Genomic DNA, 22,911 nt, shown 5'->3' on the forward strand with positions numbered 1-22,911 from the left:
AAATTAATTACCACAGGAGGAGCCGGCGCGAACGCGACCCTACGCCTTATCAACGTCCTCTCCTCCTCCCCATCTGATGACGACTCCGCTCTGGGGCGCACAACCCCCGATGGCCCCTCGTCCCGAAGTAGGGTCCGTGATGGAGAAGAAACCGCTGAAGACTCGACTGATGCCGCCCTCGGTGTTGAGCGCGACACTGGCGCTGCAGTAAGCCGAGCAACTGCACCAGGCCGACAGAAGGCCAACTGAGGGGCCCTGACGCGGCGCGCCCTCCCTATTCACAAGAAAACAATGTTAATGAATAAAGCTGAAACAAAGCGGAACAGAAGAAGAGACCAATTTTTTACCTGCCACAGACCTACGGCCATGCCTCTCCCAGAAAGACGCCCACGTACGTATCCCCCTCGTATGGGGGAGTATGGCCTCGACCCATTCGCGTATCCAAGGCAATGGGGGCGGCGGCGACCTGTCGGCTACAAAAAAGACACGAGTTAACGCTCATAAGCACAGATCATAAAGAGGGGAATAAAAGAATTCAACCACTAAAGAACTTACGTGCATGGTTCCAGGCCTCTGGGAACCCAGTAGCATCCGCCACCAGGTGTTGGGTCCTGATATAAAAGAAGTGCTCGAAAGGGCGGGGGTCGACCTCGTCATCCAATCTCGTGACCAGGCCCCTCGCCCCACGAGGGCACGCCTGAATCATGGTGCCACGGACTCTCTGGGGAGCGTAGAGACTCAGCACGTGCTGCAGCGTGACCTCCCTACGGGCCAATTCCGCATATTTGATGAACATTGCCAACAATTTGTAGAGGGAAGGAGTGAGCTGACCTGGGCACACCCCGTAATGACGGCAGAAATCCACCACCAGCATTGGGAGCGGGATATTGAACCCCAACCTGAAAGGATAGGCGTAAAAAACGCAGTATCCCCTACGGTCGGTGTGGACCCTCTCCTCGCTTCTAGCGAGAACGATGTCTGCATGGGTAGGAACGACACCCTGTTCCCGCAATCGGGCCATCCCGATTTCCCCCATCAACGGGGCTTCATCCACCGGTTCCTCTCCACCGTCGACGGTGAAATCGATCGCCGGACCTCCGGGCCGAGGAACCACCTCGTCAACCGACGGGATTTCGCCGGACTCCATCTGTTCTGCACCTCCCATTGTCGGAGATGGTCCTTCAACTACCGGAAAATCTACCGGAGGAGCACCGTGAGAAGAACTGACTGCCATTGTTGATCTACTGAAGACAAATGTTGTCACAATCAAAGGAAAGAAAAGAGAAGATGAATTAGCAAAACGAAAAAGTTTCCTCAGAATCTCTCTCTCAGATGAACAATGAAAATATGAGGAATAAATGCCTCAACCCACCTTTATAGGCAACATAAATGGCTTTTGCGAAGCCCAATGGCCATCATTAACTGCACGACCAACCGTAAAACGGTTCGGTTCTGTCGTAACAAGCGTCATTATGACGAGCTCCATAAAGCGGCTTCTCAGCCATCCGCCAGCATACCGCCGTCAGAACAATCGCTACGACCTGTGAAAACTGAAAGAATGTGCCGTACGCCGTTAAAATTTTGGACGACCAAATACGTACTCGGTGCATATTCATTCCCCACGACCATCTCCAATATATAAAAGGCTACGGTCGTCCTCAATATGCGAAAGGCTACAGCCATCTCCAATATATAAAAGGCTACAGCCATCTTCAATATATGAAAGGCTACGGCCAACCTCAACATATGAAAGGCTACGGCCATCTCTAATGTATAAAAGGCTCTCCAATGTACGAAAGGCTACGGCCAGCGCCAACGTGTAAACGGCTAAGGCCACCGCCGCCAATAAGACGACCCCCCTTATTCGAGTTGTTTTCAAATCACAATCGACGAAGTCCGCTCATCGAGCTCGGCCGAGGCCCGACCTCAATAAGCGGAGGGACTAACTGTATGGGTCAAAATCCGACCCCACGATAATTAACGGAGTTAATCTCGTCCTGAGCTAATACATAATTAATAAAGTGGTATGGCCACTTTATTCGTAACAGGACTCGACTCTTGTCCGATTTAATCTACAGGGTACGGCCCAGTCATTCCCCCATGGGGACGGAACTTCAGCATGGCCACGGTCATTTATTGCCAGCTCACAAAGCTCACATCTATAAATACGAAGAGCAGTAGCCCTAGAAAAGGGGGGCTGCTTCTTCACCACTAGTGAGAGGAGAGAGAAACAAGAAAATATACCCCTCTTATGGGAAGAGAAAACACCATTGTAAGGCTCTGAACCTCTTCATGGAGAGGCAGACCAAACAAATATTATCAATAAATGTTTCTAATGCTTCTCCCCCTAATTCTGAGTTCTTATTTTAGTTTCTTTCATCTGGTCCAACGGATTATTACGATTTGCTATGATTATCCCGGGATTTATTTATATTGTTTTGTACTCGTAAGATGTGTAAAATTTTTTGAGCAAACATATAACTTTTCAAAAAGCATAAGGTAAAGCTCCAAACAATTTTATAGTTGGAAATGAGAGTAAATGGTTGAACAAAGTTTACAAAAACTAAACTTATCCGGGCTTGCGCGGTGATAAAAAAGCTTTATAAATACTCGCAAACATAAGGACGTATAAGTAATTAAAAAGATCAGCACTTTCTAGATATTCGTCATGTACTTCACTAATTGCCTAAACATAATTATAAAAATTTGAGATCATCGTATAACAAATTAAACTTTAAGTAAGAAGAGCCAACTAATTTCATAACAACAAAAATTGGTTATCTAGATATTCGATTTGAGAAAGGTTAAAGCCTATTACCGGAAGAAAAAAAACCCAGTTAAAGTCATATTCACGGTTATCCTTTATTTATGAGGCAGAAGAAATTTTGTTCTCCTAAAAGTGTGTGGGGTAATAATTAATACATCCCTTTGCAATAGTTGTCGAGTTAAGAAAAATTTAAAAATTGGATAAAGCAAAAAATTATTGTTACGAAATTATTAATGAAATATTTGACTCACTTAAATAGAAGTAATTGTTTGGCTCAAAAGATACTAATTACTTTGTAAGCGAAAACAATCAAAATGAATCAAGGGTAAATCGTAATCGAATATCATCAGACCTAGAAATATGTATTATGCTTGTGATTTGTTTCAACAACTTGGATATTCGAGAGAGTAAAAGAAAGCTTGTTTAGAGAGAGAGAGAGAGAGCTTATTATTGAAAAATCTGCCCCTTTACAATATTGGGATTCTCCTTTATATAACAAGAGAACCCCCTCAAAAATAATAATACAGGGATAGGTCACGTGCTTTCGAGGAGACGACGAGACCTAAGGACACGCTTTCGTTCTGACATTCTTAGGTCGTCCCCTCTACTTCGGCTATTGCTTAGTCGTGGGTCGTTGCTACCATAGTGGGCAGAATTCGACCCCATACAGATAGTCCCTCCGTTCGTTGGTGACGTAACGAAGTGCGTCGCCGATGGACGGAACCATGATCCTTGTACTAGAAAAATTTTGACCATGTTTGGAGACGACGACGTGGGGAGGGCGATCATTTGAATTTGTTGATCTATTGGCACGCAATCCCTTTTCTGAGATGACGTCACCATATGCAGGCGTCATCATCACGCGTGTTCCCGAGGAAGTACAAAAGGTGTTCTGATGCTTGGTTTCCCGCACCTGTTTAGGGTTTTGCCTCTTCGATTTCAACGCTACCCAACCCTATAAAGAGGGAAAGGGTTCAACTTAATCTAACTTTAGATCATCTGCAAATGTTTCCCAACTATTTCAAGAAAACGCTTCCTTTTTACGAGAAATCACCGCTTCCCTGAAAGTACACTTGTGGTTGCGTAGTACATCACTCCTTAATCGGAAATCATGACAAAACCTAAACGGGATAATGCTCCGGGGGCTCGTAATAATAAATCATCTGACATACCGCCTCCATCCGGTGGCAATAAGGGAGAGAAAGGGGAGGATCTCACCCCTCTTACCGTAGATAACGTGCTCCCGAAGCAACTCCTTATTAGGAGGGACTTTCAACGGGATTCTCCCGAACAACCTTGGGAGAAATCCGAGTTAAATCAAACTGATTTAGATACTCTTCGTGCGTCGTATGATATACCCGCTCACGTGGAGATGGTTTTGGCAGGAGCGAACTACGCGAATACCCATATACCGGGATACTGTACGTTTTATGAATATCCCTTTTTGATCGGCTACGGCCTCCCCATTTTTCCATTGGCGGAAGAACTCTGCCGTTACTACAACATGTGTCCCGCCCAACTCACTCCGTATACCCTAAAGGTATGTAGGGTAATGTCTACATACGCGGAGCTGGTCGGGCTGGAGGTCTCCGTCCACCACCTATTGCAGCTATTCAGCGCCAGCTACCTGAGGGGCACCATGCTGCATCTAAAGAGTCGTGGCTCGAAGGGGTTGGTTGTGCAAACCGACGATCGGGCTAACCGGGGCTATTGGTGTAGATACTTCTTTATCAAGACGGAGCACCTGGTGTCTAACCCTGTCGGATTCCCTGAGAGGTGGAATTCGAGACGTAAGTATTACTATCCGTCGAGTCGTTTATCGTACGTGACTTTAGCGGTTCCGATTATACCATCCTTATGATTTTTCTGTTATTTTGCAGCAATAGCTCACGTCCCCCGGTTCATAACCGATATTAAGCAGTGGGTGTCCGGTTTGCTGCCTCTCGCGGAAGAGACCCGTACGTGGGCTGAATTCATTGAACGTTACGGTCCCGCGAGCCCTTCAGGTATTTCTTCGATTTTAATTAGTCGCTTTCACAAACTTCGTCAGCTAAATCACTTTTATTGCCAGGTCGAAGTGCTCCTAAGAGGAGGGCGACGGCATCCGCCTCCTCCCGATCAGATGTTGGTCAGAATACGCAGGAAATACTTTGTGCTTCTGTCAGGGAAGGGGTGACCATAGCCTCTTTACAAGAGGCTGCTCCTGCGGAAGTGGCTACAAATGAGGCGAGGTCGTCGACATTGTCTCCGCAACCTGCGGACGAGCCTTCCGAGGGCGAGGAGCCTGAGGAGAGAAAAAGGAGGAGGCTCGTGATGGGTAAGCCGGTGGAGAATGGAGATGAAGAGGGTGACGCGCCTCGCCAAACAACTAGGCCCGTCTTTATGGCCGACGCCATTCGTTCGGGGAGGCCGGCCAACCCGATAAGTTCTAATGTTGGTACCAGCTCAGCTCGTGTTGCTGAGGGTGGCTCATCGCCCCTTGTTGGTGGCGACGCTGGGGGACCAACTGCTTGGGCTGCCCACGGGAATGTGGATGAGATGGCGGAAAACTCTGCACGTGTAGAGATGACAGCGGACGGATCTGGCCGCCGCATTGTGATTCCAGGGGCTTAGAACTTGTTACAGCATAGCGAGCGGGCTGCACTGGAGATGGCCCTACTGTGTGCTGCCCCTGAGCGCGAGATGCTGAGCGTTGTCAGCGACGCGGAGCTATCACGGAGGGTCGCTGGTATGGCGTTACAGGTAACTTCTCTGTTCTTTCGTGTGTCATGAAGTTGATTTTGATGTGTACTAACTTACATGCATGTATATATATTCTTCTTTAGACCCTGGTTTTGGAAGTGGAGAGGAGGCGCCGTGAGGAGAAGAGAACGACCGTTTTTGATAAGATGGTGAAGAGGTATAAACGGTATCGCTCCAAGCATCAAGCGGCGGCGGATCTTTTCCGGCAAGATCCACAATTCCAGGTGTTCCGGGAAGGCCTCGAACAGAGGGAGGCACAATTGAGTCGCAGGGCGGCGGAGCTGGAGAAAACGGATGAGGAGTTGGTGAAGGCTGTGGCTCGTAATAGCGAGCTGGAATCACTCCTCAAACTGAGGGAGGAGGAGTTGGAGCTCAGCCGTGGAGTGGCGACGGAGGTAGCCGATCTTCACCGTAGGGTGGCGGCTTTGACAGCCGAGCTCGAAGCTAAGGCGGCTGAGATCGATGTCCTCAGGCGTACTGCCCCGCCACGTCCCGGGGATGCGACCCAAGATGCGCACGAGATGTGGATATATGCGGAGGCCAAATTGGACGTGTATAAAAAGCTTCTTGTTGCGGAACGGGTCTCTGAGGAGGAAGTTCAGGAGCAGTGGCGCGAGGCTCGTGCCGCTCGTGTAGCTTGTGGGTACAATTCCGACTCTCCTGACCGAGAGGGCTATACTTCGGAGGAAGTCAACCGGCTCGAGTCCGACCCATGGTTTAATGAGACTTACCGTCTCGGTGGCGATGGTCGAGAAGGAGAGCAAGCGGATGGCGATGGTAAATCTGGCGAGGCTCCTTAAGACTTGTATAGGTTTTGCCTTTTTTCTTTTTGGAATATAATGGGAGTCCTCCATGGGAGTAAATGTATATAATTTTTGTCATAGTGAAAGAATTATACTTTTGTTGCTATTCTTTTGTGTTGTTCTTTTTTTATACATGGTTTGTCATCGTCGAGCGGGGTCGACGATCATTGGTGATGGCCTTTGGCCCATAGGATGTAACTTCAACTGTCGTTGAAGTGTTATCCGTCGTCGTCGAGCGGGGTCGACGATCATTGGCGATGGCCTTTGGCCCAGAGGATGTAACTTCAACTGTCGTTGAAGTGTTATCCGTCGTCGTCGAGTGGGGTCGACGATCATTGGTGATGGCCTTTGGCCCAGAGGATGTAACTTCAATTGTTGTTGAAGTGTTATCCGTCGTCGTCGAGAGGGGTCGACGATCATTGGCGATGGCCTTTGGCCCATAGGATGGAGTTGGTGGCCTTAGCTGCTTACATAATAGAGAAGGTGGCCCTAGCCGCTTATATAATGGAGTTGGTGGCCTTAGCCGCTTACATAATGGAGTTGGTGGCCTTAGCCGCTTACATAATGGAGTTGGTGGCCTTATCCGCTTACATAATGGAGACTCAACTAGGCTAGTCCCTTTATTATATCGGACTGGAGAACGCGTCGACTGGCCGGTATGATAAACCTGTCTCCATACGCCCCTGGGTGTCCCCTTCGCCGCCTCGTTAAAAACCTCCCCAAAAAACCCAATTGGGACAAAACTCAGGTAAGGGAAAAAGAGTACGACTCGGGAGACTCCCCTTAAAAATGGAAGTACTTGAGGTGGGCGACGTTCCAGTTGCTTTGGAGTATTTTTCCCTCCATTGTTTCCAACTGGAATGCTCCTTTGCCTGCATCTGCTATGATTTTATATGGCCCGCTCCAATTGGTGCCCAGTTTCCCTTCGCTTGGGTCTTTTGATGCCAAAGTTTTGGCTTTGAGGACGTAGTCGCCTACTTTGAGCGGTCGTATTTTAGCTTTTCTGTTGTAATACCTTTCGACCTGTTGCTTTTGAGACGTCATTTTTATGTGGGTCATATCGTCGAGATCTTGAAGCCTACCCATGTCGTTGTCTGCTCCGCTGGTATGTGAATATCTCAAGCTTGGTTCTCCGATTTCGACTGGTATAACCGCGTCGGCTCCGTAGACCAGTGAGTACGGTGTTTCTCCTGTGCTGGATTTGGGCGTTGTCCGGTATGCCCAAAGTACCTCTGGTAGTAATTCGGGCCAGAGCCCTTTGGCTTCTTCGAGTTTCTTCTTCAGTATGTTGAATATTGTTTTGTTGGAGGATTCTGCTTGGCCGTTGGCGGCGGGGTGATATGGCGTGGAGAGTATCCGTTTGATGTGCCATTTGTCAAAGAACTCCGTTATCTTTTTGCCGATGAATTGGGGGCCGTTATCGCAGCTGATTTCTTTGGGGATGCCGAAGCGGCATATGATGTATTTTTATATGAAGGCGATGACTTCTTGTTCGCGTATTTGGGCGTACGCACCTGCTTCTAACCACTTGGAGAAATAGTCAGTCAAAACTAACAGAAATCGTACCTTTCCTCGTCTTGCTGGCAGGGGACCGATTATGTCCATCCCCCATTTGATGAAGGGCCAAGGTGATGTTACTGAGTGTAGGGGCTCTCCCGGTTGATGTATCATGGGGGCGTACTTTTGGCACTGCTCGCACCTACGAACTTACTCCGCTGCCTCCATTTTCATTGTGGGCCAGTAGTACCCGGCTCGGATGATGCAACGGACGAGAGCGCGATTGCCAGTATGTGCACCACAGTGGCCCTCGTGTACCTCTTCGAGTACTTGCCTTGTTTGGTGTGGCCTCAAGCACTTAGCGAGGGGTCCGCCAAACGTTCTTTTGTACAGATCGTGACTTATTAGGCAGTATCGGGTGGCTTGTACGCGGAGCTTTTTGGCTGCTTTTTTGTCGAGCGGGAGTGTCCCGTCCTGCAGATAGGAGATAAACTGGTTGCGCCAGTCCCAAGTTAGATTTAAAGAGAGTACCTCAGTGTGATCTATGGCTGAATGGAGGAGGGTGACTATATTTCCCTTGTTGATGTTTTTGGTGGCTGCAGCCAATTTGGCTAGGCGGTCTGCTTCGACGTTGTGCGCCCTCGGGATTTTTTCCAGGCGGCATTCGTCGAACTCGGGCATCAACTTGTGAATTTCTGATTGATATTTCTGCAGTCTCTGTTCCTTGATCTGGTAAGTCCCGGTGATCTGGTTTACCATGAGTTGAGAATCGCAATGGAGGATGAGTCGTCGAGCTCCGTACTTGATGGCCAACTTCATACCTGCAATCACAGCCTCGTACTCGGCCTCGTTGTTAGTCATCTCGAGGCATCGTATGGACTGACGAATTATTTCGCCCGTGGGGACCTCGAGTACGAGTCCCAGTCCCGATCCCGAGGCGTTGGAAGCACCGTCAGTGTAGAGGGTCCAGAGGTCGGTACTAGGAGTGGCACGAATGGCCTCTAGTTCCGCTTCCGGCAGAATCTCTGTACTGAAATCGGTGACAAAATCTGCAAGTACCTGCGATTTGATGGCGTTTCTCAGGTGATAGGATATGTCATGCTCGCTGAGCTCTACGGCCCATCTGGCGAGCCTGCCCGATAACTCGGGCTTGTGTAGGATGCTTCTCAGGGGGAAGGTCGTTATAACTTTTATAGGATGACACTGAAAGTAGGGTCTAAGCTTTCGTGAAGCTACGACCAGTGCCAGAGCCAGCTTCTCGAGGTGTGGATACCGTATTTCGGCATCCACTAGGGTTTTGCTGATATAGTAAATAGGAGACTGCGTACCTTTGTTTTCACGGTCCAGGACTGCGCTGACGGCGACTTTGGACACTGCCAGGTATACTAGCAAGGGTTCGCGAGGGTTTGCTTTAACTAGCAATGGTGGCGAAGACAGGTATTCTTTCAATTTTTTTAAAGCCTCGGCGCATTCCTCATTCCATTGTAGTCCGTGATCTTTTCTCAGTACGTTAAAAAATTTATGGCACCTGTCGGAGGATCGCGAGATGAACCTGGATAGGGCGGCTATTCGCCCTGTCAGCTTTTGTACCTGTTTTTTGATGTGCAAGGTCTCAGGTATTGCGTCTATCGCCTTGATCTGGTCAGGATTGACTTCGATACCTCGTTGTGATACTAGGAAACCCAAGAACTTCCCTGATGCTACGCCGAAGGCGCATTTTTCTAGGTTTAATTTCATCCCGTACCGTCGTAGTATCTCAAAGGCTTCTTTCAGATGGTCGAGGTGGTCTTCTTTGTTTGCCGACTTTACCAGCATATCGTCGATGTACACCTCCATGGTCTTGCCAAGCTGTTCCTTGAACATTCTGGTAACCAGCCTCTGATACGTCGCCCCTGCGTTTTTGAGTCTGAAGGGCATCACTTTGTAGCAATACGTTCCCTGGTGGGTGATGAAAGTTGTCTTTTCTTGGTCCTCCTCGGCCATCATGATCTGGTTGTAGCCGGAGTAGGCATCTAGGAAGCTTAGCAGCTCATGTCCTGCTGTGGCGTCGATCAACTGGTCGATGTGAGGTAACGGGAACGAGTCCTTCGGGCATGCCTTGTTGAGGTCTGTGAAATCTACGCACATCCTCCACTTCCCGTTTTTCTTTTTGACCATGACGACATTGGCGACCCATTGGGGATATTTTGATTCCCTTATGGACCCGTTGGCCAGTAGTTTATCTACCTCTTCACTGACGGCCTCATTGATTGCGACGTTGAACTTTCTTCTAACTTGCCGCACGGGTGGATATAGTGGGTCAACGTTCAGTTTGTGGGTGGCAATGTCTCTTGGTATCCCCGGCATATCTGAATGAGAAAAAGCAAATAGATCTGCGTGGTTAGTTAAAAATTCATGGTACTTACTTGGGTCGTAGAGGCTGTGTCCGATGTAGGCTTTTTTTGAGTGGTCGGTGCTGTCCAGTTGTACTGGGTTGAGATCCTCGACCGTTGCTTTGCAGGCTTCTACGATGTCCGGATCTTCGATGGCTTCCATTTTCGGGTCGACCTTAGTCCCCGGCACGGCTGATTGTTATGCTTCCGCACTTGCTTCTTTCAACTGCTTGGTGTGTGAGTAGTCTTGAGCGATTCGGTAGCACTCTTGCACGGTGCGCGGCTCGCCCCGAATGCTAAATATTCCCCAAGGGGTGGGGGGTAGAAGCTTGAGGGGACTGCTCGCATGGCGTGTATCCACGGGCGTCCTATGATGGCGTTGTAGGCTGTTTCTTGGTTCATGATGTGGAAAGTGGTTTCCAGCGTAACTCCTCCTGCTAAAGTCGGCAATGATACCTCCCAGCTCCCTCAAGTATCCTTGGTTCAGCATTCTGACCACCTCCTGCCGTAGCCCTATGCAATCTTCGGTTTTGTGCCCTCGTTCTTGGTGGAACTCGCACAGGACATTTACTTCCTCATGGCGGGGTCTGATTTCATCTTCTGCGGCCATTGTACCTTGGTGGAACTCGCACAGGACATTTGACTTCCTCATGGCGGGGTCTGATTTCATCTTCTGCGGCCATTGTACCTTGGTGCCCAGCTTCTCCAGTGCGTACACTATTTCTGAGGGAGACACGCAAAAGTTATGGGCGGATAATAAAGGGGGCATACCTCTTTCATTTCGGAGTGGGGCGACATGTCGCTGCAGTGCTTCTGTGTGTCTAGGCGGTGGTGGATGCGAGGATCTTACGTAAGGCTGTTGCCTTTCTTTGTTGAAGCGCGAGGATTGTTCCCGCCGGCCCTCGCTGCGTCGATCCCTCCTCGCTTCTGACTGTATTGTCGTGAGCCGCTGGGTTGGTCCGTTGAGGTCATCTTCGTCTGCTCGTACCTCGGCACAGTAGGCGTTGTGGATCTCCTCCCATGTGGTGGGAGGATACTTCATGAGTCGGCTTAGTAGCTTTTTGGTTGCTCTCGAACCATCTCTGCTCAGCCCGTTTTGGAAAGCTGCGACCGCCATGCCTTCCGATACATTTGGTAGGCTCATCCTTACTCTGTTGAATATGGCCAGGAAGTCCCTGAGTCCCTCACCTGCTGTTTGTCGGACGGCGAAGATATCGTTGACCCTGGCCTCTGCTTTCTTAGCTCCTGCATAGGCGGTGGCGAACTTATCCGCCATTTCTTCGAATGTTGATATCGTTCTGGCTGGCAGCTGCGAGTACCATGTTAGCGCCCCCCCCCCCTCCGTCAACGTTTCTTCGAAATTTTTCAGCAGAACGGATGGTACTTTTTCCTTTGACAGATTGTTACCCTTCACAGCGGTCACATAGTGGATCAGGTGGTCTTCGGGGTCCGTCGTCCCGTCATATATCCTTAAGTGGGGTGGCATCTTGAAGGTTTTTGGGATCGGGTGAGGTGCAGCTTCTTCGCTGTATGGCTGTTCGACGAATCTTCCCACGTCGCGCTTTGGTAGTAACTTAGGAGCGCCGGGAATTTTGTCTACTCTTTCCTGATGCTCTTTCATCTGATCCCGAAGTGCCTTGTTTTCATTCTCCATTTCCTCCATTTTTTTAAGGATGGATGCAAGTGTGCCATCGCTGGTCTGGCCATTGGTGTGGTTGTTGTTTGTACGTACAGTATCGTGTTCACTGGTGGTAGCGATGTCTGTCGTCAACGGGTTCTTAATGTTGCTTTGGGGCGATTTTTCGAGCAAGCTGCATAGGGTGTTCGTCAGCCATTCTTCCAATAGCTTCTTGACCACCGGGGGTGGTGTTTCTTTGACTACAGACGTGGAAGCCCCCTTTTCTTGCATGATCGTCAGATCTTCAGATGGGGAGGGTGAGATTTCTCCCTCTTGAGTGCTACCAGGTGTTGTGCTCAAGATGTTTTCTCTACCGGCCTCGTTGAGGGGGCCTATGAGGTTGGTTGTGACGCCTGCTATTGCTTTCAATCTTGCGTCATTTTCCGCCATTTTTCGATTTCAGTAGGGTGTGAAGGAAGGTGGTTTATTTTTGATGTTCTAGGTGCAAACTATGATTTCGATTGCCGAAATCCCCACAGACGGCGCCAAATTGTTTGGCTCAAAAGATACTAATTACTTTGTAAGCGAAAATAATCAAAATGAATCAAGGGTAAATCGTAATCGGATATACTCAGACCTAGAAATATGTATTATGCTTGTGATTTGTTTCAACAACTTGGATATTCGAGAGAGTAAGAGAAAGCTTGTTTAGAGAGAGAGAGAAATAGAGAGAGAGAGAGAGAGAGAGAGCTTATTATTGAAAAATCTGCCCCTTTACAACATTGGGATTCTCCTTTATATAACAAGAGAACCCCCTCAAAAATAATAAAATAATACAGGGATAGGTCACGTGCTTTCGAGGAGACGACGAGACCTAAGGACATGCTTTCGCTCTGACATTCTTAGGTCGTCCTCTCTACTTCGGCTATTGCTTAGTCGTGGGTCGTTGCTACCATAGTGGGCTGAATTCGACCCCATACAGTAATTACTTATCTCCTCTTCTTTCATATTTCACTAATGATTGAAATATTGGACGGTGTAATAATTGGGTAATTACTTTTTACTCTTCATAAAAAATATTTTGTCAAAATATTCACAACCTAAAAACTTTGAAATATTAAGAAGGAACTTGGAATTTCTTTTATCATCTTTGTGAAAAGCTGAAGCGCGTGAACATGTTTGATACAGTTGTATACCTATAAATATTAGTATTTGTTATTTATGTTTAAAAAGATCTTTGAAATTTGAGATTTCAATCTCGACTTAGAAGACATTATTATGATGTTTTTCTTCTTTGTCCCTATTATTTGAGACGGTGATTTTTGCTTTGTGGACACAAACTATCAACAACATCTGTATAATCAGTTAGCTACTCCAACTAAACCAAAACTTTAGCATCCTAAATATATAATGCTATGACACTAACAAATAAACTACATATGAAAAACTAAAACAGAAATACTTTTAGAAAAAAATAAAAGAAGGAATTAGGAAAAGGAAGTGAATAATGATAACACGTACTTTGACTCCTTGTCCAAGTTGCTATTTTCGTTACCTCTTTTTATTTTTTCCTTTTACTTCCTTCTTCCAGTCCACTCTTTCGTTATTCTTCTTTCTATTTTTCATCTCAGGCCTTTACCTTCTTTCCTCTGTAACAATAATGGAACAACATTTCCTCTCAAATCTCTCCTAATTTGCTGTAAAATTCATTGTTTCTTTCTCCAAATAATTCTTCTTTCCTTGTGGACACTCTAGGCACTCTTCATTTAAATTCCTCAATCAATTTAGAAATACTTTTCGGTATCTCTCTGTAAGAAATATATAGTGAAACGGCTTTCGAGGAAGGTTTTTACGTACCTTGGTGCGAAATGGTTGCATCTTGACCCTTCTCATTACACGCTTCACCTTTAAAAAAACCATATATCTCTTTCTCTTCTCTAAAAAAAATGCACTTGATAGGAGCAGACAAAATTGTGGAGATGCCCATAGTGTTTGGTCACAAGAAACTTCAACATTCTATTTTATATCATTATATGGAGCTGTAAGAACTAATATATCCAATATTACTACTACAACCATGTAGACAGAAGAAAACACAAGGAGCAGGAAACAGAATGAGAAAACAAAATTTACAACCCTCTCTGTCTCGATAGAAGTTTGCACTTAAATATCCTCTCTTTCAGCATCAATGATTTTCAGTATTCTCGTTAAAAATGAAAATGAAGATCATATAGCAATGGTTGCATTCTCAATTAATAGCACATTGATTACACAAAGAAATTGTGTCTTTTGGCTTCTGATGAAACGTAATAACGATATTTTTAATATTGAGTCTCTTGAGTGTGCCTTTTTGGTTCTGACTCATTTATTATGGAGGTGCGATAAAGATTTTTTTTTTTGGAACGGTGTCTTTCTCTTGCAATTAAAATGTGATTTTCTTAAAATTTAATAGGAGGAAAAAGCTCAAAAAATTGAGAAATTAAATAAATGTCTTTCCTAGTCAATAAGAGGTGCCACATCATCTTGCCAAGTTCCTCCTTTATATATCCTTTTATAAATAATTGAATTAAGAAAATGTTATTGAAACAGTTATTTTATTATAAAAATAAATTATTTTTATCTAATAAACAATTAAGTCAAATATTATTTTATAGAAATTATTCTTGATCTACTTCTTTGTCTCAAAATTCTAAGCATTTATAGTTAAAAAAGAACACTTATAGACACTTAAATATAACCCTCTCGTCTCATTTTGTTATTAAGATTTCTAATAAATATTTTTAAAAGATTATATTTTCACGCTTTTATATATTTTATAAAGGACAAGCAAAAACAAAAAACTTTTCATTTGATCATATTCTCATTATCTCCTTGATACTTTTTAAATTTCCTTATTCCTTTTCTTTGTTAATTTTTCTCTTTATCGGCCCTTCCTTTCCTTATATTTTTTTGTGTCTTTTCCATCTTGCTAATTTTCTGTCATGTAATCCTATCACTTCCTTATGCATATTCATTCAAACTACTATTTATAGTCTCACCTTTCCTCGCTCTCTTTTCCTTTTCTTTACCTTTTCTAATCTTCTTATTTTATTCTTTTCTTTTCTCTATTATATTCATGTTTTTCTATTCTTCTGTAAATTAGAAACTACCATTATCCTTCCCTAAATTAATCAACTCTTTCCCTCTTGATCAACTTTTCCTCATAATGTTCATGATTTATGTGATACACTAAGAGATACAATAGTTACTTTTTCGTTAATCTTAGTTATAATTCTCCATCTTCCTCTTATTTCACTGACATTTTTTTTTAATTTACGAAAATCACATGTCAATAAAATGCATAATTGAATGTCCGAATATTTCTCAAGTGTTATTTTCTTTTTCTTTTTTCTTCTTTTCTTTTCTTTCTCATATTCAAGCCCTCAAGCAAATGAGAAGCCGTTATCCTTTCTTGAATAATCAAATTAATTACTCTTTTCCCCTACTAATCTTATAAAAATTTCAATAATCAATATCTTTTGATTAATCAGATGGCATTACAACACAACTATCTTCTAAATTAATAGAGAGGAAGTCAAGAAAAATACGGCTTAAGAGAACATAGTTGTAAACCACACAGAGAAGCGTAATACATTTGAAGAAATTGGCGAGATAATCTCTTTAAAACTGTCAAAAGGCCACTAAAAAATACCAGGAAATAATCTTATTGTCATTTACTTTGAGCATGTAATCATACTTTCTTAATTCTTCCTAAAATAATGAAGCAATAATCAAATTCAATGTACAATTTATTATAATCACTCCTATTTTTATTTTTTTTAAAAAGAGCATTTTAATGCAAGACAAAAAGGTAAAGTTATTACCCACTACATATAAATTCACACTATTAACTATAAGCCTGCAACATACTAAAAGAGTAGCAAAGTGTATGTATATATATCATGTTTGAAAGAATAATTGTGACAAAAGCACCAACAATAAGAAGAAAAAGACAAAAAAAATTATGTACAAAGAATTTCTAATAAAAAAGAGAAGAATGGTCATTGGTCAATGAAGAAGAAGAGAGAAAGTGACAAAAAAAAGAGAAGATGTGCTTTAGTATTATAGTAAAAAAAAAATAAAAATATAAGTAGTAACTTATATTGAGTAAGAGGAAAAGAAAATTATGAAGTCAACATGTAACTGATGCAATTTTGTCTTTCTTTCGCATTTCTTCCTCCCTTTTCCTGACTTGTCTCTTTTTATTTTTATTTTTGTTTTTCCTTTCACTTTTTTCCTTTTTTTATTAGATCCCATCTATCATCCAATTTAACGTAACAAATGCTTTTGTTACTCCAGGTAATCATCATTCTGAATTCTGAATCTTTTTCGAAATAGATATAAGACTACCTTGAAATTCAAGACAATCATATAGTAATAGATATAGGAGCAGTTCTAAGCTTGAAAAATGAAAACAACAAAAGAGAAAAGCACCATAGCCCACAGGACAAAATTACAAATAGATATGAGAAAGAGACATAAGAACATATGACATACCACCTTGCTGAAGAATTCATTCACGACCTGAAAGCCTTGCCTCATGCAAACATTCATGTGCCTTCAATGAGAATGCAAACATTCATGTGCCTTCAATGAGAAAGCAACTAAATCGACGAAAATTTTTTTAATTTCTGCTTACATAATTTAGTTAAAAATAAGTATTCTATGTGGAAAAATTTACCAACTTGTTATGTCTATTCTTGCCCACAACATTTAGTAGTCTTAATTTATTTGTGTGAAGAAATAATTTTTTTCGAGTTTTATAATGTCAAACAACCAAATGAAAAGGAAAAATAAAGCATAAAAACCAAAAAAAGAAAAAAAGAAAGACAATATGAATATTGGCCAAACAAAGGTGACACTAAACATATGACGGAACCAGATCCATTATCGTTGCATCTCATGTATATGAACCATACTACTGAAATTGGTTAAAAAAGAATGAATTGCATAAATTAAACTACAACCATTCAGAGTAATATCACAAAAACAAGCTCTATAGATGCTCTGAAATAAAAGTTAAACATCTTACCACATTTTTAAACTAAGAATAACTCTTTACATAGTTTTCCCAAGAACAATTAGGAAGCGCATATGAAAACAACCACACCTAAATCTCCATTCAATGCAATGGAAATGCAATTACCATATATTCATTTTCTGGAAATGAGAGAATGGCTTTATGTTTCACGATGAAGAAGATATTTATATATATATATATATATATATATGTGTGTGTGTGTGTGTGTGTGTACAACTAAGTACGCGCATCCTATCCCAATAGTAATTTTTTTTAAGAAAATTACATCTTGTTTTTAAAATTATATTGAGTTATAAAATAAAGTGTAAGTTTCTGAAATTGATGAATATTAATCCTATATAACTAATGTATGACCCAAAAATAGATTTGGTTTTATACAATTAAATTATTAGAAAATTGGGATTAATCATAGGAGTAGTCAATATTAATATTCAATGACAGATCTAACGCTTTATGATAAGTATGTTAAAGTACTTATCTAATAACTTTAGATAATAATAAAGTGATAAAGACCTAGAAGTATAAAGGATAGTAATAAATGAGAATAAATGACTTCTAAATAGTAAATGAGACAAAGATCACCCGACAAGGATGAGATTCTCAGAAGCCTTTTCTTACAATGATGGGATAAACAATCGTGTATTCCAATTCTTCTTGGATAGGGAAAGAGGAATAAAAGGAGGAAAGTGTAAAATCAAGCTTTGTTTCTATTTAATAAAGTAGGAATCTTGTATAGAGAATGTTGATGAATTTCTTTACAAAAAGGTCCAATCCCCTCTCAGATCTACCACTTTTTCTATTTATAAAAGCACATGGGCCACAAAATCCTAGATAGTACAACAGAAAGGAATATCCAATAAAATATTCTCTAGGGAATCTAAACCCTAAAACTGGTCATCACATCGTATGAAGACGGATGTTCATCCTCATCCTCGTCCTCTGTTGAGCCACTTCGACCTCGACATCGCTTCGTCTTTCACGTCTGACCTCGGCCTTTTGGAGTCATATCGACATGTCATTACCATCAGATGGTTTATCACCGTTAACCAGGTCAAACACATAAAATGAAGTTTTCGTACATACAACTAACTCAATAAAAGAAAAAAAATTCTTCATAAAAGTCCTCAATTATTATTCAATAAATCACCTTAAATTGTATTCCAATTTTATAATTTTATCAATTCAATTTCACAAGTTATCGTGCTTGTTTTTTAGTTTTCATAAAGACACATAGCCCTTGAAGATTTAGTATTTAAGATTTTTTCTGAAACATATAGGCTTTTATTACTATTCTTTAAAGATTTATCAAATAATATAGATTAAAATTTGAATCATATGTCTTTTTAGTTTATCTCCCTTCGGAGGTTTTAATGTTACCCATATATTGAGGTTTTAGATGTTGAAAAAATAATTATGATTACATAACTTTGTTGAAATGTGCGTGAGCAAAGAAAATATTACTAATACATAAAACTTAATAGGACGAATAAAAGTTATTGAAATCACTAAGTGTGTGTATACATATTAATTTGGATATTATTTTTAATATATAATCCATTTTAAAGGTCCTAAATATTTGAATTTCCTACATAAGTCAAATAAGGTTTAAATTTCACGGTATAGCCAGTTTTCGGACTGGTCAATCAAAAATAGCCAGCGTTTACCAAGTCAATGAAAAATAGCCACTATTTTGCTGCAATAGAGACCGGTCCAGCATAATATACTGGAGTTCGGTGCACTTGTGTATGAACTCCAGCATATTATGCTGGACCGGTATACTTTGCTGGCTCCAGTATAATATACTGGAGACTGGAGCACCGGTGCTCCAAACTCCAGTATATTATACTGGACCAATATACTTGCTGGAACTCCAGTATATTATGCTGGAGTTCTAGTGTACTTAGCATACTTATTCTGGAACTCCAGTATAATATGCTGGAGTTCAAGTATACCTATGCTGGAACTCCAGCATGATATACTGGAGTATTTTCTGGGTTTTGAACAGTGTTTTCGCTCAGAAGTGGCTAAATTTCGATTACTTTTGAAATTGGGCTATTTTTGAATGACCAGTTGTAAATCTATTTTTAAAATTTACCCTCAAATAAGAAGAGATTTAATAAGCAAAATTTTAATTAATATTAAATCTTAGATATTAATAAAAATTTACACTACATTTTTGTCCTTTCATATACCACAGTGCACCACTACAAATGCAGAAGGGAGAATCCCATTTTTCACTTGTTAGAATCACTTTGCCCCTCTAACTTCCACTCAAACACAAATTCTGCATCCAAATTTCGAAATGTCATATTGACCCATCATTGTACTGTTGACCATTTGACTTAAAATTTGTACTTATCAGAATATTAGGAGTTGTTCTCTTCCTTTTTGTTTATGCAAAAATTGACCATAGCAAAGAAAATGTGTGCATGCATGTATGATACAACTAAACGATTATGTAGAAAGAATATGTCTATTGAACATCAAATACTCTAGTGAAACTGATGAAGAAACTACTTCAAATGTATGATACAAGAATCTATTGAACATCAAAGATAAATATTCTGGTGAAACTGAACACACTACTTCAAAGGTACACATATCTTAATCAGCAATAAGACTCATATTCCTCTTTAATCCATATCCGTGGTTTTGGCCTTTGATCCATGTCTTCCTCTCTCTGCATACACAAGTAGTTAAACGGGGATCAGGTAGGGTAACAACAACAACGCAGTGGAATCCCACAAGTGGGATCAGGTCGGGTAACATATATAGAAAATCAAATGATATTGAAGATGAACTAGAGCTAACCTCTTCAGGAACTTCTGTAATAGAAGGTGCCATTTGGAATGGCACACTAGGTGCATGGGGTAATCGCGAAAGTTGCTCCAGCAACATGTTCCTGCACCCACCAACCATTTATGTCAAATACCATCATCTTAAATTAAACAAGAAAGAAAATTGGCACGAGGAGGAAAACGCAGAAATTCTACATTGATAAAAGAAAAGGGGAATCTCTGCATACCATGTCCAAACAACACAACAGAAAAGCAAAGAGTTGAACATCATGAACAAAAGTTAAACAGAATCTAGCGATATTCCTCTAGTCGAGTTAAATTGTGTGACACTGAGGGATGCAAATGCTTATTTGAAATTAAACCAGTTCAACATAGCTGTAAAAGGAAGACAGGAACTTTTCTATATATATCTACGCTAACATTTTATACAATAACAATAACAACTCAATTCCAAACCAGTTCAAGTTAATATAAATCCTTTGTCTCACTTGCACTCTACTTGGCTGGACCTTTACTTAATAAGTAATCTTGTAAGACAAATTAGAGATTTTCTACCACCAGAGGTTTCTCTATATCTCCAAATTATTTCTACAGTTTGGTTGCAACTTAACAAAGATTTGTTCATGATCTCACACTGGCTGATGCTTCACAAAGATTGAACAAGGAAAATAGCCTACCCTATACAGCTTCAAACATATATTTAATTGTATTTTCAGACAGTTTAAAAGACACAAAGCCCTAAAGAATGATATTCAAATTACCTGATCTTCTCCAAATCCCGGGGCAAATTCTTATTCTCCATGGGTATTGGTTCAACATGAAGAGTATAATCTGGGCCGAAATACTCATAATAGTCATTGTAAGGCAATTTATTCTCAAGCTCTACTCCAACTGCAACTGCTGTCTGTAAACATTAAAGAAGTTCAATCTTAGTGCAACTTACATCTCAAGTAACAATAATAGGTGAAAATCCAAAAGCAGGAAAAAACATCAAAATATAGTGATAGAGACAGACCTCATAGGCCCAGCAGCGGGCAACATTCCGAATTGTATAACCTCCACCACCCAATACCATTAGAGGAACATTGAAAGACCTGAGGAATCGAAGGCAATCGGCATGGCCTTTGACAGACAAGTTGAAAAGGCCCAACCTGTCTCCAGATAGTGAATCAGCACCACATTGAAGAACCACAGCTTCAGGTTGGTAGACCTCCATTACTTTTTGGATTATGGGACGGAATAGACGACGAAAACTTTCATCATCAATCCCATCATTCAAAGGAGCGTTTAAGGCATAGTACTTCCCAGAACCTGCACCAATGTCTTTTATATGTCCTGTACCAGGAAAGAAGTCCCCAAACTTATGAAAAGACACTGTCATAATCCGATCCGTGGTATAAAAAGCCTCCTCAACTCCGTCTCCGTGGTGAACATCGATATCTATATACAACACACGCTGCACACAACAACATTGAGAATGTTAAAGTGTGCTTATGGCAAAAGAGACAATTGAAGCAAACTATGCTATATGGCCTACAAGCAATGCTTATCAACAATTGACACAACATTTATTGGAGTTCTATAAAATTCCTCAATAGCTACAGAAAATGAGTGATCAATTAAGTTTCAATTTTAGAAAAATATATCGGATATTATTTTAGAAACCATGTATAAGGTCTGCGTACACACTACCCTCCCCAGACCCCACTTGTGGGACTATACTGGGTCGTTGTTGTTGTTGTATATCGGATATTATTTTGGCCTCCAAATTACTCGATCCATCCGATTAAAGTGTGACCTACATAAAGACCTCTTATTTTTAATGGTAATCACCAAAATTATCAGAGAAGGTACTTCTTCACAGACAACAAGACAAAACAATCTGTAATATTATACTGAATTTAATACTATCTTTAATACTTTTAAACATCTGCAAGACTTATTATTAACATATCCCCCTTACAAACTCAAAAGAAGAAGCACATTCAAAATTTCTTCTCTTAATATTCATCAAAGCCAGTCCAAGTCAGTCTCAACAACAATACGAATAAATAAAGGCCTCACCCCCTAGAGCAAACTATCTTGATTTAGTGTCTATAAAAGTGCCTAGCATACAGTATGTAGTCAATATATTCAACATAAACATGGCGTGTCACATTAAATTCATAAGTACAAATTAGGAAAAAGTGTTTGTCCTTTCATATACCACAGTGCACCACTACAAACAAGACCATAAAAAGAGTTTACTTTCGTGAGAGCAAAGAAATAAATAAAACAAGAAAAACAGAGCATAAGGAGATGTATATTTACCTTGTGGACCTTGAGAAGTTCAAGAATTCCAAGAACAATATCATTAACATAGCAAAATCCGGAAGCCCCAGTTCTCTTTGCATGGTGCAATCCCCCAGCCCAATTGATAGCTATGTCAGCATCTTGTCTATTAAGCTTAACGGCGGCGCCAATGGAACCACCGGCAGAAGCTTGACAAAAACCAAAAAGTCCATCAAAAACAGGGCAATCTTCTCTGAGGTTGAAGCGTTTAAGGTCGTGGTCGTCATGTGTCTGGTAGTAAAGAGTCTCCGGTGAAACGGAAGAGAGAAAGTCGACGTAGTCCGGCGAGTGGAACCAACGAATATCGTCCGCACTCGCCGGGAATGGGCGAGTGATCTCCATTCGCCGATGAAGGTTATAGTGGCAAACAAGGTTTTGGGTAATGCGAATACGGTGAGGCTTCATTGGGTGGCCCAGGCCGTAGTAATAGTCGCCGATATAAGGGTCGTAGAAATAAGAAACACGGCGTTTTGTCGCGTCAGTCCCCGTCGAAGGAAGCGACGCGCCGCCCTCCACGGTGGAAATGGAAGAGTCCATTCTCTTACTGTTATGTCCGTTCCCTCTCAAAATTAACTGCTGTTACTTTCGCCTAAAAGGGCAACCAAATACGTTGTAAGTTTTTAAGAGCAAGGTAAAGCTCCAAAACCTTTATATAAGTTGGAAATCATACCTAATCTGAAAAGAATTAGTAAAGCCTTTTCGTTAGTTTTAATTTTTAAAACCAAGGTAAAGTTCCAAAACCTTTTTATAGTTGGAAAAGGAATTATGAATTCTTTTCGGCCAAGATTCTACCTATTTATTTTGAAAAATATATATTTGTATTAGAAGGATTTTTTAAATAAGCACATTGAGTGAGGAGTACCTTGTATTTGTTACTAATATTTTTTGGGAAACACTTCTGTC

General features: G+C 41.6%; 1 protein-coding gene across 1 annotated transcript; it reads right to left on the bottom strand.

Annotated features, from left to right (window-relative positions):
- Nucleotides 19,350–22,665, bottom strand: LOC109223681 (histone deacetylase 6-like). The gene is made up of 5 exons (XM_019388076.1): nt 21,988–22,665; nt 20,693–21,133; nt 20,439–20,581; nt 19,691–19,781; nt 19,350–19,559 (listed from the first exon to the last, which is right to left on the bottom strand). The coding sequence occupies exons 1-5, from the start codon at nt 22,543–22,545 to the stop codon at nt 19,488–19,490; spliced, it is 1,305 nt and encodes a 434-aa protein (XP_019243621.1). The 5' UTR covers nt 22,546–22,665; the 3' UTR covers nt 19,350–19,487.

This window comes from Nicotiana attenuata, chromosome 3 (assembly GCF_001879085.1).
Source record: "Nicotiana attenuata strain UT chromosome 3, NIATTr2, whole genome shotgun sequence".
Taxonomy (NCBI): Eukaryota; Viridiplantae; Streptophyta; class Magnoliopsida; order Solanales; family Solanaceae; genus Nicotiana; species Nicotiana attenuata.

What these genes read in the sequence shown, in the direction of transcription:
- LOC109223681 (XM_019388076.1), bottom strand. Translation starts at nt 22,545, where the DNA reads ATGGACTCTTCCATTTCCACCGTGGAGGGCGGCGCGTCGCTTCCTTCG. An exon ending in AACTTCTCAAGGTCCACAAG is followed by an intron (nt 21,134 to 21,987) that starts GTAAATATACAT and finishes TGTTGTGTGCAG; the next exon opens with CGTGTGTTGTATATAGATAT. An exon ending in TTACAGAAGTTCCTGAAGAG is followed by an intron (nt 19,560 to 19,690) that starts GTTAGCTCTAGT and finishes TTGTGTATGCAG; the next exon opens with AGAGAGGAAGACATGGATCA.